Source organism: Carcharodon carcharias, chromosome 12 (assembly GCF_017639515.1).
Source record: "Carcharodon carcharias isolate sCarCar2 chromosome 12, sCarCar2.pri, whole genome shotgun sequence".
NCBI classification, from domain to species: Eukaryota; Metazoa; Chordata; class Chondrichthyes; order Lamniformes; family Lamnidae; genus Carcharodon; species Carcharodon carcharias.
This window is the reverse complement of record NC_054478.1, coordinates 94,175,771-94,193,003: the sequence shown is the minus strand read 5'-3', so window position 1 is coordinate 94,193,003 and position 17,233 is coordinate 94,175,771. Positions and strand designations below refer to the sequence as shown.

At 39.7% G+C, this 17,233-nt stretch overlaps 1 protein-coding gene across 1 annotated transcript in view; it reads right to left on the bottom strand.

Moving 5' to 3' along the window:
- Positions 1-1,656: 1,656 nt before the first annotated feature.
- itgav (integrin, alpha V) overlaps positions 1,657-17,233 on the bottom strand; it is a 142,726-nt gene continuing 127,149 nt past the window's right edge. Inside the window, exons 25-30 of the mRNA XM_041200169.1 lie at positions 15,937-16,095; positions 14,407-14,511; positions 11,984-12,097; positions 10,043-10,144; positions 9,829-9,951; positions 1,657-2,899 (exon numbers count right to left, since the gene is read on the bottom strand). Of these exons, the coding sequence (XP_041056103.1) occupies positions 2,798-2,899; positions 9,829-9,951; positions 10,043-10,144; positions 11,984-12,097; positions 14,407-14,511; positions 15,937-16,095 (705 nt within the window). The 3' untranslated portion in view covers positions 1,657-2,797. The remainder of the gene's footprint in view (positions 2,900-9,828; positions 9,952-10,042; positions 10,145-11,983; positions 12,098-14,406; positions 14,512-15,936; positions 16,096-17,233) is intronic.

Below are 17,233 nucleotides of genomic sequence, written 5' to 3'. Positions count from 1 at the left end.
AATGTACACTCCAATGCATAGCCCTGTATTATGGCCTGCAAAGCTCCAGGACTGCCTTTAATGTTTCACTCTGGCAACATGGTCCAGAGCCATCTTTAACCTCTCACACTGACCATTTGGCCTTAGTCGCAGGACTATCGCCATCTGACACTTATTCCCTCACTTCCTTCAGGGATCACACCACCCCTCTGCCCTTCTCAGTCATGAGTCTGTGTGTACCCCTTCTCTCTTGTGCAACCCTAACCACTCCACCCAAAGTCATGAGTCTGCATGCACCCCCTTCCTCATGCCATACTCAACCCATCCACTCCCCTCCCAAGTTTGTGTGCACCTCTTCAGTGTAAGGCTCCATCGCTCCCACTCCGTCATCCCTCTGCCTGCCATTCTACCACCTCCCTTGTTCCTGTGGTGGAGCATTTGAAATAAACACTCGACACCAGGTCTTTGGTTCAACACTCAAGTAGTCTTTATTTGCACCGGTGGGGAGACAACCTTTTACTGGTCACGCCAGGAGGCTTCTCCAATGATAGAGTTTCAAGCAGTTTATATACTATTCTAATTGCGGTACAATCACCGTGTTATTAAAAGGACTGGAATTTAGGACAATAGGATAACCACCATCGTATAAGCTAATTAAGAAATGGAGGTGGTTATTGTCACAACCAAATGGCTCCAGACATCAGCTATTCACCCTGGTCACAGGAGAGAAATCATTACATAAAGATCAACTTGGTAGGATCCATTGTTTTCATTTGTGGAAATATTAGCACTCAGCCCTGCAGCAAACTGTGAGAGCAGCCCTGCTTGCACTCCACAGCACCCAGTAAGCAGCCTTTCCTGTACCCTACAGCACCCAGTGCAAGCAGCATCGCCTGTGCCCCTCAGCACCAAGTGCAAACAGTCCGACCTGTGCCCTGCAGCACTCACTGAACAGTCCTGCCTGTTAACCTCATGCCTCACCTGAGGGAGCAGCTTTGGTAGTGGTGATGAGTCAGAGCAGTATTGTTGGTGGTAGGCTTTCAATGTTGTGCATCTCAAAGTCATAAGTGAAGGTTGGCAGATGCACGCCATTTATATCCGGTTGTGAATCAGATTGATCTAATTTCCTGCTGGCATGGCACGTAATTCGGAGGGAACACATGATTCTGGTGAGTTGTGTATTTAATGAGCACTCAAGACCTGTTAATGCATGCAAAGGTGGTTCCCGACGGATCAGTGGGAGTCAACCTGCCATTCGGCTGCCATGAAAGTGCTGACGGGAAAATTCTGAATTGCTTACCTGCTGGCAAAAATCAGACTTTTGGTCGCACTCTGAATTTTCTGCTTTTCCGCCTGTCAAGACTCCCGCTGTTTGCAGGACCAATAATTCCACCTTTTATAACTGCTGAAGTGATGCTGGTGACTGAAGGCATAAGGAACCTTGGTAGTAACAGGATTCGATGTACAGATTTGTTTCATTTGGAACAACTCAGTGGTTCCATCTCTGTGCCAAAATCAGACCATGTTTTCCCACACGAGGATGCTCAACCTTTGGCAGTTCAAGTGTTATTAATCCACAGATTGACAAAAAAATCCCATCATCAAGCTGTGCTAAAGAAGTATATTTTCAGGATTGCGAATCAACAATCTTTTAGTTTGAAATAATGACACAGGCTCTTGAAATTTATATCCCATTTATTCCCTTTAAAAAGCCATGAAATACAATCACCAAATACATATATAAGCAAGTAAAGAACAAATGTGTATCTTAAAAGATAAAATAGGGCAAAACACTCATTTCCCTTTTATCTTTATTTTAAACCTACAGGGACACAGACTAATTCTAAAAAAAATGCACAAATGTTTTCAAATTTCCTTTTATTAAATGTAGCATCATTAGTAATCAGCTGTATCTATGTTTCACATATGTAAACATTTTTTTTTAGAACTGCAATATAATTTGGTTGCTGATTCCGAATAGGCCAGTTTGTACAAATAGGATATAAAAGAGGGTGCACTAAATATTGTCACGATCTGCACTCTTATTTGGGGGATTACATTTGTTGGAATTACATTTAGGTTTTCAATGCAGTAACACCAAAGTCTGAAAGGCTATACAGTGCAACCAAGGGGAAAAAACGTGTCTCTGGCAAGGAGTCCACAGTAAGTAGCATCAAAATAGTTCACTGTAGTGCATGTTACATCCGTTTACTAATTTCAATGTTGACCAAAATAAAATGCGAAAAACCTACAGAACACATTACCCCCTATTTGCCCAATATGGGCAATCAAATCACATTCTAAAACTTTTTAATATACATTCTCATTGTAAAACCATTTTGCTTTCATCCAAATATGTTGACAACAGTCATATAATGCTACAAAAGGTGTTAAATCAACAATTAATACATTTACGAGGACTTGTTCTTAAATGACTTTTAATGATTTGTTTTTCAGTGAGGATCTATTAACTTGTTTTAATATTGCACTTCAAAGTTAAAATTTAAAACACAAATTGCTTTAACAGCAACAATGGCAATGAATTTCACCATTTTGAACCTGCAATATTATGCAGATTTTGAAGTGCTAATCAGTGCAATGAAATACATGAACCACATCAGTAGGAACCAGCAAAGCTAAATTTATATTGCCCTTGCTCAATACTTGTACCTACCACCACGTCAATACAAATAAAGATGCTAGTGCAGACTGCATTCTTGGTAGTTCATTTCACACCATGTTAGTTAAGTTGTTCACTTCAAGTCCAGGGTTTAGAGTAATTGGAGTTCCAGGAAGTTTGTTTAAACCCAAGTGACATTTACGTTTCTGTAGCCCCATCTCCATTCATTTCCTGTGGCTGGAGTTGCTGCCGTTCAATGGAATCTTTGCGTGGTGGTCGGACACGTTTGAAAAAACCGATCTGTAAAATAAAAGTCAAATTGTAGTTCATCTGATGTAAACAATACACACCACTAGGTGTACATCTCGTGAATTCATCTTGTATGCAGAGCACATTCTCATTCCTATCTACCACCTTTGATTCTTTTGTCTAACAAGAATTTATCTACCTCTGCCTTAAAAATACTCAAGTGATCCCATCTCCATCACCTTCTAAGGCAGAGTGTTCCAAAGTTGCACAACCCTCAGAAAAAAAAAATCCCCTCATCTCTGTGCTATAAGAGAAAACCCTAATTTAAAAACAATCCCCCCTAGTCTGGACTCACCCACAAGACGAAATATCCTTTCCACATCCACCTTGTCAAGATCATTCAGGATCTTGTATACTTCAATCAGGTCATACATCACTCTTCTAAACTCTAGTGGAAACAAGCCCAGCCTGTCCAACCTATCCTTATATCCTTATAAGACAACCCACTCATTCCACGTATCAATCTAGTAAACCTCTTCTGAACTGCCTCCAATGCACTTACATCTTTCCTTAAATAAGGAGACCAAAACTGTTCACAGTTATGAGATGCGGTCTCACCAATGCCCTGTATAATTGAAGCATAACATCCTTACTTTTATGTTCAATTCCTCTCGTAATAAAGGATAGCATTCCATTAGACTTCTTGATTGCATGCTGTACCTGCATACTAACTTTTTGTGACTCATGCACGAGTACACCTAGATCCCTCGGCATCTCTGCATTCTGCAGTCATTCTCCATTTATGTAATACTCTGCTTTTTTATTCTTCCTGCCAAAGTGAACAACTTCATATTTTCCCATATTATACTCAATCTGCCAGATTTTCACTCACTCAACCTATTTACATCCATCTGCCAACTCCTTGTGTCCTCTTCACAGCATACTTTTCTACCTATCTTTGTGTCGTCTGCAGATTTATCTACCATGCCTTCGCTCCCCTCATAAGTCATTGCTGAGGCCTCAACTTTTTACAATTTACATCACAGACCGCTGCAGGACTCCACTCGTCACATCCTGCCAATCAGATAAAGACCTATTTTTTTTCCAGTCAGCTAATCTTCTATCCAGGCTAATGTGTTATCCCTTACACTATGAGCTTTCATTTTCCGCAATAACCTTTGATATGGCCCTTGTCCAATGTTTTCTGGAAATCCAAGTACAGTACATCTACAGGCTCCCCTCCATCCACTGCATATGTTACTCCTTCAAAGAACTCTAATAAATTGGTTAAACATGATTTCCCTTTCATAAAACCACACCGACTCTTCCCGATTACCTTGAGTTTTCTAAGTGCCCAGCTATAACCTCTTCAATGATCAACTCAAACACCTTTCTGATGACAAACATCAAGCTAACTGGTCTATAGTTTCCTGTTTTCCTGCTTCCCTCCTTGAATAGAGGGGTTATATTTGCTACTTTCTAGTCTGGTGGAACCTTTCCAGAATCTAGGGAATTTTGGAAAATTAATACCATTGCATCTACTATCTCATTAGCCACCTCACTTAAGACTCTAGGATGAAGTCCATCTGGACCCAGAGACTTGTCAGCCCGCAAATCCATCAGTTTACTCAGTATTGCTTCCCTATTGATTGTAATTTTACCAAGTTCCTCTCTCCTCCCACCTCTTCATTTACAACTATTACTGAATTTTTTTTGTACCCTATATAGTGAAGACAGAAGAAAAGTATTTGTTTATTTCATCCACCATTTCGTTATTTTTTAACATTAATGCCCCATTCTCATTCTCTAGATGACCAACACTCTCACCTTACCTACTTTTTTCCTGTTTAAATACCTGTAGAAACCCTTGCTATCCATTTCTACATTACTTGCCAGCTTCCTCTCATACTCTAATTTCTTTCTCCTGATTAACCTTTTAGTCATTCTCTGCCATTCTTTATATTCTGTCCAATCATCTGACCTGTCACTCATCTTTTCGCACTTCTATGCTTTTTCTTTAAGTTTGAAGCTTTTCTTAACTTCTTTAGTTAACCATGGATGGTCAGTCCTCACTCGATAATTTTTCTTTATAGTAGGAATACACTTATTCTGCATATTCTGAAATATCCCCTTAAATGCCTGCCCCTGCTTCTCTATTGATCTATCCTCTAGCCTAGTAAACTAGTTCACTTCAGCTAGCTCAGCTTTTATGCTCACATAGTTGCCCTTATTTAAAGTTTAAAATACTTGTCTTAGACACACTCTTCTCCCTTTCAAACTGGATGTAATATGCAATCATATTCTGGTCACTGCTACCTAGGAGTGCCTTTACTCTGAGATTATTAATTAATCCTGTCACATTACACAATACCAAATCTAATATAACCTGTTCTCTGGTTCCAGAACGTGATGCTCTAAGAAACTCTCAAAAGCATTCTATGAACTCTTCATCCACACTACTACTGCCAATCTGATTTTTCCAGTTTATGTATAGATTAAAGTCACCCATGATTATTGTCGTCCCTTTATGACAAGTACCCAATATTTCTTCTTATATACTTTGTCCAACATTGTGGTTACTGTTGGGCGGCCTGTAGATCACTCCCACTAGTGACTTCTTTCCCCGACTATCTCTCATCTCCTTCCTGTAGTAATACACCTAACGCGGCATGGCACTATTGCTCCTGTCCAGTGCATCTGTGTGAGCAGTATAATCAGCTTGACCAGCATTGAGTCTGTATAAAATGGTCCTGCCACTAAAGCTCAATTCAAATGATTCCAGAACACCAACTCATAGGATGCCCTGTGGCAGCTGATTTAACCTACTCAGATCTATGCAGGGGAGCTCCTAACCTATATTGGGCCTGACACAGGAAGGCGATTGGTGGGGCGTGGGGAATTGAGCAAAAATTACATTGTGGGAAGACTAAAAAGTATGCAGCAGGAGATGTCAGTTAATCTCAGCATTGTGTGTACAAACAGTAAGATCTAAAAACAGATGCAGAAGAAAATGGCACAACTTAACAAAGTTGTCACAGGAAATTTAGCCTATTGTATAATTTACCAGATCCAAATATGAATGCTAGAAAGAGTCCTTAGCAACTAGTTTCTTAACCTTTGGTAAGTGGGCAGAACACTAGCTGACAGCGCAGATGATCCTTGTACTAGACTGGATAGTGCCAGGGGCAAATAAATGCTGAATGCGCTGATAGTCTTGCTTGCCAGTGGCTTTGCTGCCCATATGGTTCACTGCAGGTGTCCCTGCAGATGGGAGCCAAGTTATCTATGACACACAAGCCAACTTCACTTGTGGAAATTAGTCAGAATATATGAAGATCAAAATTCACTGCAATGCCATTTTGGGCCTGAAATAGGAGGCTAGGACGTAGCACCAGAAACTCAGTCAAAACACTAAAGGTGCTATTATAAGTTTAAGATATTATGTTTTGTATCTGTTTTATTAAATGACTGCTCTAACTAGTCATCCTTGAGCTGATTGGGTACTTAAGAATTCTGCTTTGGCAGGAGCCATGAACTTTGCAGATGAACTGAAGTTTGTATAATCCACACACAACACTGATCTACGAGGTCTACCAAGAGACAAACCTGAACACAAATAATTTGGAAAAATAATAATTCACAACAATCAGCACCAAGAAAAAATACTAATACTTAAGCCAAGAAGGAATACTATTCCAGAGATTACATACATGTAATTATGTGAATATTGAATGTTTAATATCTTACAAATTTATACTTGATATTCTGGCCTGAATTTTCAGAGTCAGGAAAATTAACCTGATGTGGGAGAAACTGCATCAGGCCCGCCATCTCGGAAGCAGTGCAGAGGCTGCTAACAGGGGCTGCCAGTTACGGAGCCAGGCTGTCTGAAAGGCTAACCTTGGTGTCCAGCACTTTGCTTCAGCTGTTAAAAACACAAAAACACAGCTATTGCCCTCACTCCCCTCAGCCCCATAGACTCCCCTTGCACCTTCCATGGTAACTCTTAGCACCTCATACCTCCCACCTATCCCTTATGGTCCCTCATACCCCTCATGCCCCCACCCACTTCTCCATGGTCCATCATATCCTCTTTGCCAAGCTCAGTCCCTCTACACATACCCCATGGCCCTGCATAACCTCCATGCCACATTATGCCCCTCTACCCACCACACAGCCTTCTATAGCCCCTATACCAACTTAGTGCCAACTCATGCCAACCCATGCCTCCCACCCACTACTGGAGTAACTGACAGCTAGTTCAGGAGTTGGCAGATGCGCAGAAGAATGCAGAAATCCATAAGTTTCTGTCAGCACATCTATACTCCTCCAAAGGATGCACTATCAAGGTCAACCCAGACTGCAATCTCTAAGCAGTCCCTAAACATGACTTCACCATTTGTGCCATGCTATGCTCCTCTACCAACTTTCTATGGTTCTCTATATCCCTATGCCAACCCATGCTTCCCACCTGCCATGTTTTGTCCTTACACCCTCCATGCCAACTCAGCCAGTAACCATTATAGCAGACCTCAAGACCCATGCTGAAATGAAATTCAGTAAAATAAAATAAAGATGACTTCACTAAGTTACTAAAACACCCTCACTGATAAAAAAAAATCTGATCATTACATTCAAATTCTTTAAAGAACTTAATCCTTATAAAAACAAGCAGTTGTATTCATAGCCCCACGTTTAAAAACATTTGGAGCTGTCAGTCAGACTGTGAACTTACAGGCACACAACTGTGATAATGAAAGTTTGTGAAATCAGTCATGCAGAACAAATCCTACTTCTATATATATATAAACCTAACTCTCCGGATTATGTCAGCATGAAATAGCAAGCACTGATTTTATTTTTTGAAACTGCAGATTTCTTTTCAAAAATGTAAAGGCTAGGGACCCACTCGCCGATGCATAAAATGACACGGGATGATGCTAGGTGGAACCCCTGACGTCATCCCGCCCCATTTAAATTTTCAGGAAGGCGGGGGCACAGCAAAATCACCTGCGGGCCTGCCGACCTATCAATGGCCAATTGAGGCCATTGACAGGATCATTTAAATAATTAAAGGACCTGCCCATCCAACCTTAAGGTTGGTGAGTCACCCAGGAGCCCTGGCGGCAAATAGAAAAAACATGAAACATCATCCACCGGCAGGATGAGGTTTCATGCAGGGTTTTAAAAAGTTTAATAAAGTTATATTGTAAATTATGAACATGTCCCATCTCATGTGACATTGTCACATGAGGGGGACATGTTAGGGAATTTTTTTTTTCTATTTTTAATATTTTTCCAAGTGGAAGCGATGTCCCTGAGGCAGCACTTAGCCTCAGGGAGATGTGTGCTCTTTCGTGCGCATGTGCAAAAGAGCGCACTCTCGCTTTTGGGGAATCCCCCCCACCTGCATAGGAAGCGCATAGGGCTTCCCACCGGACGTCATGCTGGGCGGGCCTTAATTGGCCCGCCCACGTAAAATGGCGGTGCAGCCTGCTTCTCTGGCAGGGATCGGCTCCCCACCCGCCGGAGATTGGGTTGGGCCCGTCCGCCCAACAGGCAGAAAATTCTGCCCTAGGAGATTTAAAAACCTCCACAGTTCCAATGAGTTTATCCACTTTTTTTAAAAACGCTCATTCATATCTACTTTTAACAATCCCAAAAGCCCCTGGCACCCCTGCTTTTGTAATGCTGATGTCACCCCTGCTTTTGTAATGCTGATGTCAACATTTTCTAGCAGCTTAGAATTTCAGTTTCAAAAGTTTCTTCATCTACTTAAGAAATTAATTAGTATGTGTATAGTTCATAGGTTAAGTTTTATCACAATGATCTCATGGCTTTAATAATTAATACATAGTTAATGGCCTGGACTTTACCAGTAATGATGGGAAAGCTGTCAGTGTGTGCGCCAACATTATTTTACTGTAACTGACAGCTACTTCAGGAGTCAGCGCACGTGCAGAAGAATTAGGAAATCCAGAAGTAGCTGTCTGCGTTCCTCCACAGGATGCATTGTTGCAGTCATCCCAGACTGCAATCCCTAAGCAATCAGTGAATGGACAAAAGCTTCCACTCTTATGCTCTGTCTATATTGATATTTAAGCTTCCACCTTAATTCAATCATAATCGTTTTTTTCACTATCTAAGAATTTGAATTTTGCCTGTATTGATATTTAGCTTCTATCTTAATCCAATCACAATCATTTTTTCACTATCTAAAAATTTGAATTAAAAATGAAGGAGAAAGTGTGTTTTACTTCCAAGTTTGCTGTTTGTGTGAAAACTTCAATGTGATTAGCTGCTGCCTAACATCAGGGCTGCTGGATGCCTGGAGATCCCTTTGACTTGGTGCCAAATTTAAACTGCCAATCGAGAAAAAGGGAAATCCATGCTACAGAGATCATTGTGGGCAGCTTCTTTAAGGTCAGTGGTGACTGCCTTTGTTTCACTCCTGACTGCAAAATCTAGCCCAATATATTTATCTACAGTTAAAGAAACCAGCAGATGCAGTTTTGCTGTGATGAACAGCTATTCTAGAAGATTAAAATATACGCCCAAAAAACTTTTTCATGTCTAAAACTACAGAGTAAAAGAAAATCTCTTCTGCAAGACTTTATGCGTGGTTTCAAACCTCCTCTTTTAAGTGAAATTTGTTCTTACTTTCTGACTTGCATTTGTATTTCTGGATGCTGAATTAATGGGCAGAATTTTACGGTCCCACCGAAGTCACTTAAGTTTTGAGTGACTTGCTGCATTTTATGGCCCCATCCCCGCTGCGATGGGGCCATAAAATCCTGACCACGGATCCTTTAAGACTAGAGAAAACACAAATGAACTTTTGTATGGCATTTCCTCATTACATTATATTTCACATGACTGAAAGACAATATAATTGAGGATCTACTATCCAATCATATTTCTGCAATTTGTAACAGAGATTACTTAAAACTCTAAGATGCTTGGCAAAGTGTGCTACTTACTTTATACATGATAAATACCAAAAGAGCTAGAAGCAGTAGACCAGCAAGGAGTGCCAATATAATAACCCAAACTGGCACCGGGTGAGGAGTTATCACCTTGTCCCAAGTCACTAAGGTGGTAACCTATATAGTTAAAAAAAAATGCTGGTTAAAAATTGATTTTGAAAAGAAGTTTTATTTTCAGAAATATTAATGGATCTAAAAAGGTGCTTACCACAATGGATCCATTGGGAAGTTCAGCAGAGAAGTTTTTATATGGCATTTCTATGACACTGTATGATGCTGAAGCCATCAAGGAGTAGGACTGATTCTCTTTCTAGTTACATTGAAGAGAAATGAAAAGGACATGTAAAGACATGAAAGAGATCATAAACTATTTAAATGAAAGAAATCTAACTTTCTGCTTATTTAAAAATGGACTCTGCTAGACCAAAAAACATGGCTGCTACTGGTCACATGATTTTCAAGTCGGCTACAGTTCTGGAAACTTCCAACAGGAATTAGAGAGCAAAGCTTAACCTTCATCCTTATGGAATTTCACACCTATCATTGTGTGCACCCATTACAGTCATTCAAATAAGGGTGCAACAGATGGACTGTTGCCCCAGCCTGGACTTATAACAAAGAGAGAGCCATTGAAACTCGTTATACCTGCAGAAGCGCTAATAGTCACCATCTATCTTCTAAGGTGAACAATGGATTTGGACCAGAGACATAGGGCAGAATTTTGCCCTAGATGGGCGGGCAGACCCCACCGGCTTGGGGCATGTGCGCGAAAGAGCACACATCTCCTTGAGGCAAAGTGCTGCCTCAGGGAGATCGCTGAAAGGCTGGCAAATATAAAAAATAGAACAATAAAAAATTAATTAATATGTCTCCCTCATGTGAAAATGTCACACAAGATGGGACATGTTAATGAAATAAACAAAAACTTTATCAAACTTTTTTTAAACCGCTATCAAACCTCAGCCCACCACTGGATGACGTTTGTAAAAAAATCACCTACCCGCCTGACCGTTGGGCCTGTGTGCCGAGCCGGAGTTTGCACCGGCCCCTCAAAATCGCCGACGATTGGCAAGTTAAGGGCCTTAACAAGGCCTTTAATTAATGGCAGGCGCACGTCCCACTGCATAGCACACCCACCGACCGAAATATAGCGATGTGGCATGCTGACATCGGGATGCTCGCGTCACATTTTAAGCGCTAGTGTGCGGGCTCCACCACCCACATGCCAGCCAGAAGGTTCTGCCCATAGAAATTGATTGTTAACCTGAAACTGACTCATCAACGGGCAACCATTACATGAAGTAAGCTCTTTTGAACTTTGGAAAGCTTTAATGTTACATTCCTGGACTCGCAAGGCAGTCAGCTGTTAATTTCCAGCCTGTCAATACCAAAGCAGAACTCCAGGCTGACAACAAAGCCTGCCTCAAGTCTAAAACTCCTCAAAGTCTGGTTCTCTGGAAGATTCTTGCCATTCCCTATAGAGCAGACCAAATTTCTGCATATCAACCTTATCTTGCTGCATCATCACTAACTTTGAAGGAATTCAGCAATTCCTGCTTTCAGCCAGCTGAACCTGCCTAAACTGTAACTCCTATGTAAAGGAATCCTCAATGAGCTCTGACATTCTGGACTCTTAACATTCATGTGAATTAATATTCCTGTCTTTGTGTTTTTTTTGTCCTAAGTTATTCCTAGTTGTAAATTTTTTTCTTTCCTATCTCCTCCTTGTGCATGTGTGTCTGTAGTTGCGATGACCAAACCCCAGATTTGAATGTATGAATAAACAATACTTCTAATTTAACCCGAAAGAGAGTTTGCTGCGTGTCACTTTAAAATTGACTCCACAAACTGAAGATTTGGGGAAACACGCCACAGCCTATTTAAAAAATTAAAACACCTCTGCTTACAGACAGACGGCAGGAAAAATAAAGAGGTTCAGTTTGACCCTCTCCCCCATCTCTAACAATATTCATATCCTGAAAGTTTCCATAAGATCCAGTAACCGACATATCATCTTTTTTCAGTCACCAGTTACTTTACATGACAAGAGAAATAAAAATGTACAAACCAGTTATCGAAGAGATCAAATAGAATAAGATTGATACAGACTATATGTAAAAGGTCTATTTGAAAAACTTTCTGTACTCACCTTCATAAATGTTTCACCCCACAGTCGTGATCTAATGTGCAGAACTACACTCTTGCCTCTTTCCAGCTTGCCAATCTGACAGTTTATTTTCAGACATTCTGCTTTGTCACATCCCTACAGAAATCAACAGGAGACATCATTAGATTTACGTTACTGACTTTATGTTCCCTTAGATTTGTTCTACAAAATATAAACATTTGGGACACTTCCAAATGTATTTATTTTCACAATTATATTGTTCAAATTTATGGAATTGATGACTAATTTTAGCTTTATTCAATATATCTTTCATTAAAAGGGAAATACCACAATATAGTTCTAAAAAATGCTAACTCAGTACAGATTTCACTTGTGCACACACACGCGCCAGCACATGTGCGCACACACACATGCACCTAGTGCCTATCATCTCTTTATAGGATTAAAAAAATGAAACAAACTGATATTTAATGGAAAAATATAAGGATATTCAATGGTAGTTTTCACTCGATTCTTTCTTGTATAATACAAGTTGTTATAGAACCATATCTTGTGTTGAAAATGACTTTTATTTATTGAGTAGGCTGAAACCACCGGATAAATAAAGGAGCCAAGCAGTCAAGAAGTAGCCCACCAGAGACAATCAACTTAGACCAGTGTGAATGAATCATCTCCTGAACCACTCACAATACATCCTGACATAACCTGTGTATTCAGCTGGGTGTGGACCAAGCCATTAGACTCAATCACTTTGGGCAATGGACTCCAGCTGATAAGGGAACTCCAGTGGCCATAATTTTATCATTTTTAAACAATGAACCTGGAAGCAGCTTGCTATGACCATGTTGGGTAACTGGTCAGTTTGAGAGAGGTCATGTGATGAGCAAGCTAACCCTTTTTGTTTTGAGAAACTGTTTCTCTCTCCATTTCTCCAGCCATCCTACAAGGTTATTCCCTGCCTGATTTTTGATCAGACACTGCCTGGTCAAAAATATCAACCCAGAAGCCACTAACCCTAGAAGCACCAACAGAAATTGTCCGCCAACAACTTTAAATCGTTTTGATGCAGAATCCAGAAAGACCATTGAGCCCAGTCTGAAACCATTCAAGCCATCACTTATGTGTGTGTGTGTGTGTGTGTGTGTGTGTGTGTGTGTGTACGTGCATGCTCTTGAATGTGCATGTGAATGAGAGTGAAGCATTTTTATTATTGCATTTAGATTGGGTGTTAAGAACAATAAATACTTTTCCACTTTTCAAAAAGTTACTAAAAAACCTGTGTCTGTCTTTCACAGTGATAGCACTTAAATAGTTAAACATTCACTGAATTGACAAGTAAATTCTTTTTAAAAACCACTTATCGCAGTCAACTGAGGGGTGGAAAGAGAGGGGAGCCATTCTACCACTTCTCACCTGACCATAACAAAATTCTTGGAGACTCTTCTGAAAACACAGCCTCAAATGGAGGCAAATATTTTTGTGCATTGACGTAGCCCTAATCTCTTGAATTTCCTCCTTAAATCCATCAACCTCTCCATACCTTTAAAACTTACAATAACTATATTTTTGCACTTTAGAATTTTTAAAATCTTATCCAATTTTCCTATCATTATAATGGTTGCTGCCAAGCAGCAACACAAAATGGTGTGGCACTCAAAGTGATCTATTTTAATGACAAAGACATTTCTTTTTTGATTAACCATTAACCAAAAAGTGATGTCTTTCATGTCATTGATACTCAGAGATGTTCCTTAGAACAGCAGGAAACCTTGGAATTTAACAAATAAACATTTCAACCGAAAGCTCCACATAGTATATACAGGAAACATGATGTGTACTAAACCTTGAACGAAAGAAACCAACATTAAGTTCTGGTATTCAAGCAGTTGTTCAGATAGCTCAGTGACAAAATGTGTTAGGTAACATACAGTGCTAATTTCAACCAGTTAGTTGTGGGACACTATTCCCATAATAGGAGAGAAGAGAAAGAGTTGTCAGTTTCCATTTATGATCACTATTCCATGATGCTTTATGAAATCACATGTGAAAATGTAATAAGGGCAGGCTTGGACTTTGCTGTGATGTCTGCATGATAGCCTCTTGGCTATCATTCAAGGTTCAATCATAAAGCACATACTAGCAACTAAAATATGTGAATATGTGAAATCATGACCCAGCATAAATCAGTATCATTGGCAGAGAAAAATCTGGAAATTGAACAACTCATGCTCAATGTTTGATATTGCCTGAATTCCAAAGGGCTAGAAGATTAGGTTTTATTAGAAAAAGTCCAGAATGTTTCTTCCAATGCCCTACTCACATAAATCCACCATATTCATTTTCACTACCTAGCATTTCCACTTGAAAAGGTTTTGTGAAGGATGTTCTTAAACATAAGTAGCAACAAACATCAGGATAATTTAATTGCTACACTGGATACATACCAGCACCTCAATTCCTTCTGACTCAGTTATCTCTCTGCGTTTTATGTGATGCAGATTTTTTGGACTTTTAGTTGAAGATGTCTGGTTTGTTGTTGAACCTGCAGTCTGCAGCAAGATAATAAAATTAGTAAAACAAAGTCACTGGAACATTTCTTATGGTATCATCTATATAATAAATATCTTCTAAATATGCTCTAATACAGTTATTACACAATATTCTATTCAGAAAAAAGAGGTAATTTTAATGCAGTCAATCACCATCCCATCAGCCTCCTCCCCATTATCAGTAAAATGATAAATGGAGTCATCAACTGAGCCACCAAGTGACATCTAATCACCAAAATCTTGCTCACAAATGCTCAATTTGTCTTCAACCAAGACCACTCCGCTCCAGATCTGACCAAAGCCTCCAAGGATGCAAGAGTTGAATGCAAGAGTAAAGGGAGTAGCTGCTCAAGATATCACGGCAGCATTTAACTAAATATAGCACCAAGGAATACTCGCAAAATTTAAATTGATAAGGGTCAAAAGAAAGTCCCTCCAGTGTCTGGAGTCAAAGGCAACATGAAGGAAAATGGCTGTGATTATCAGAATCCACTGATGATAGCCGCAGGACATCACCATGGGGGTTTCTCAGAGAAGTGTACTTAGCCCAAACATCTTCAGCAATTTCATGATTGACCTTGAGAGGAGGAGTGGGATATTTGCTGATGATGTTCCAGTATTCAATTCCATTTACAACTCTCCTATAATGAGGCAACTCATGTCAGCCTACAGGAGGAGCAAGATAACATTCAGGCTTGGATCAATAAGTAAGAGCCAACAATCATATTACCTAAGTGGAGGAAATTACCACATCAAACAAAAGGAAGTTCCACCAGCTTAGTTTAACCTTCCATGAAACTACCATTGTTAAGTGCCCATTATCAACATCTTGAGGGTCACCATAAGTTTAACTAGCCATACCGACACTGGTGACTAGAAGGGTAGAGCTCGACTGCTGTGTTGAACATTTCACCCCCTAACCCCTTAAAGTCTCTCTACAGGGCTTGTGTAAACAATGCAATGGGACACTCATTACTCACGCAGATGGATGCAATTTCAAAATCACTTAAGTAGCTTGACATCATCCAGAACCGAGCAGTTTGCTTAATCATTACCCCTGCAGCCAGGTTCAATGTCAACCCCTTCCAACACTAGTATACCATGGTTGCTGCATGAAATGCAGCAACTCCCAAAGTTACTTATGATGGAAACTTTCACCTCTGCAACCTCTCCAATCAAGAAGGCAAGAACTACAATGTTGCGGGAACACTAATCACCTCCAAAGAACACAACATTCTGGCTTGGATATATATCATTGTTCTTCCATTGCACTGGATCAAAACACTGGAGCTTCCTGGCTAATACTATTAGTGTTTCATTATACTTAATGCAGGGCATTCATTTGTCCTTGACAAATCCTGAGAACATATACATTAGGAATTTTAGCACATGTAAGGAATTGGTAATTTGAAGTGCAATATTCACCTTTAACTTCAGTGGGTTGATAATTGTATCAGATGTGCAGTTCATAGGACCTTCAGGCGTGTAGTCCATTATGTACAACAGATAAGCCTCCTTATACCTGTAGGGCCACTGTAGGTCTAATATGGCTTTACTAAATGCACTTGGTCCATTATTCCGTATCTTTAAAAGAGAAATTTTAAAGTAACATTTTAAATTCTCATATTAGCAAGTTAGAAACCACGCAGCTAGAACTGTAAAACATAACCATTTATAACCAAGTCTGTTGGTATTCCATTGTCAATATATCAAGTACTGCAATTAATTTTTTTCTCCTTCAGTTCTCCATACTACATTCTATCCCCACTGACTAATTGATAATACTTGCATTTTTGCAGACAGCTTTGTGTAATGCTCTGGTTACATCAGTTTACAATGGCATCATATAATGGGTGTAGTATTGCATATGATAAAATAAATGTAATATATCAGTAAAGACACCTCAATGCTAATGGTCGTATAACAGGATACAAAAGCAGCTAAACCTGTAATTCAAAACAGGTTAAATAATTATTTCTTCTATGCAAGAGATGATATTATAAAGGGTAATTAATCTACTATATGTAATGTTTCATAATGTGCTGTTAGCATTTACTGTAGACTTACACACTGTAATAAAAGATTTAATTATAGCATGCATTTCCTGTGCTTACAGGAAGGTCATGTCATGCCTGGGTGTTACACAATTTTCATTATGCCTGTAAGGAATGTAGCAGGCAGACATTCTTACCATTATCCTTACCGTTCAGTCTTCCTAATGCTAGGTGGTACTGCTATTCCTCCAAACTCAGACTCCAGGTTTGCCTTTCAACTGGTGCTGCAGTTAATTTCATTTCAAATTAATTTTTTTTCTTTCCTTCGGCAGAATGGTTCCTGGGGGTAAGTTTTATTACTGCTCTGATGAAGGATCATCGACCTGAAATATTACCTTTGTTTTTCTCCACAGATGCTGCCTGACCTGCTGAATATTTCCAGTATTTTCTGCATTTATTTCAGATTTCCAGCATCAACAATATTTGACTTTTGTATTAAGCTTGGAGATTCTCTAACTCCTACAAGCCTGGCCTGCTATCCGCCTTGAGACTCACTTATTCTGACAATTTCCCACCTTTCCTGGGCCTTAGTACCGGTAAACCAGCTTTATGGTCAGACATGTGGGGGATAGCATCGTAGAATTATATAGTAGATAAGTGGGGCTACTTGGTTCATCATACTTAACTGGTTTTCTTAGTCCCAATCTCTGCTCTTTTCCTAAATCCTT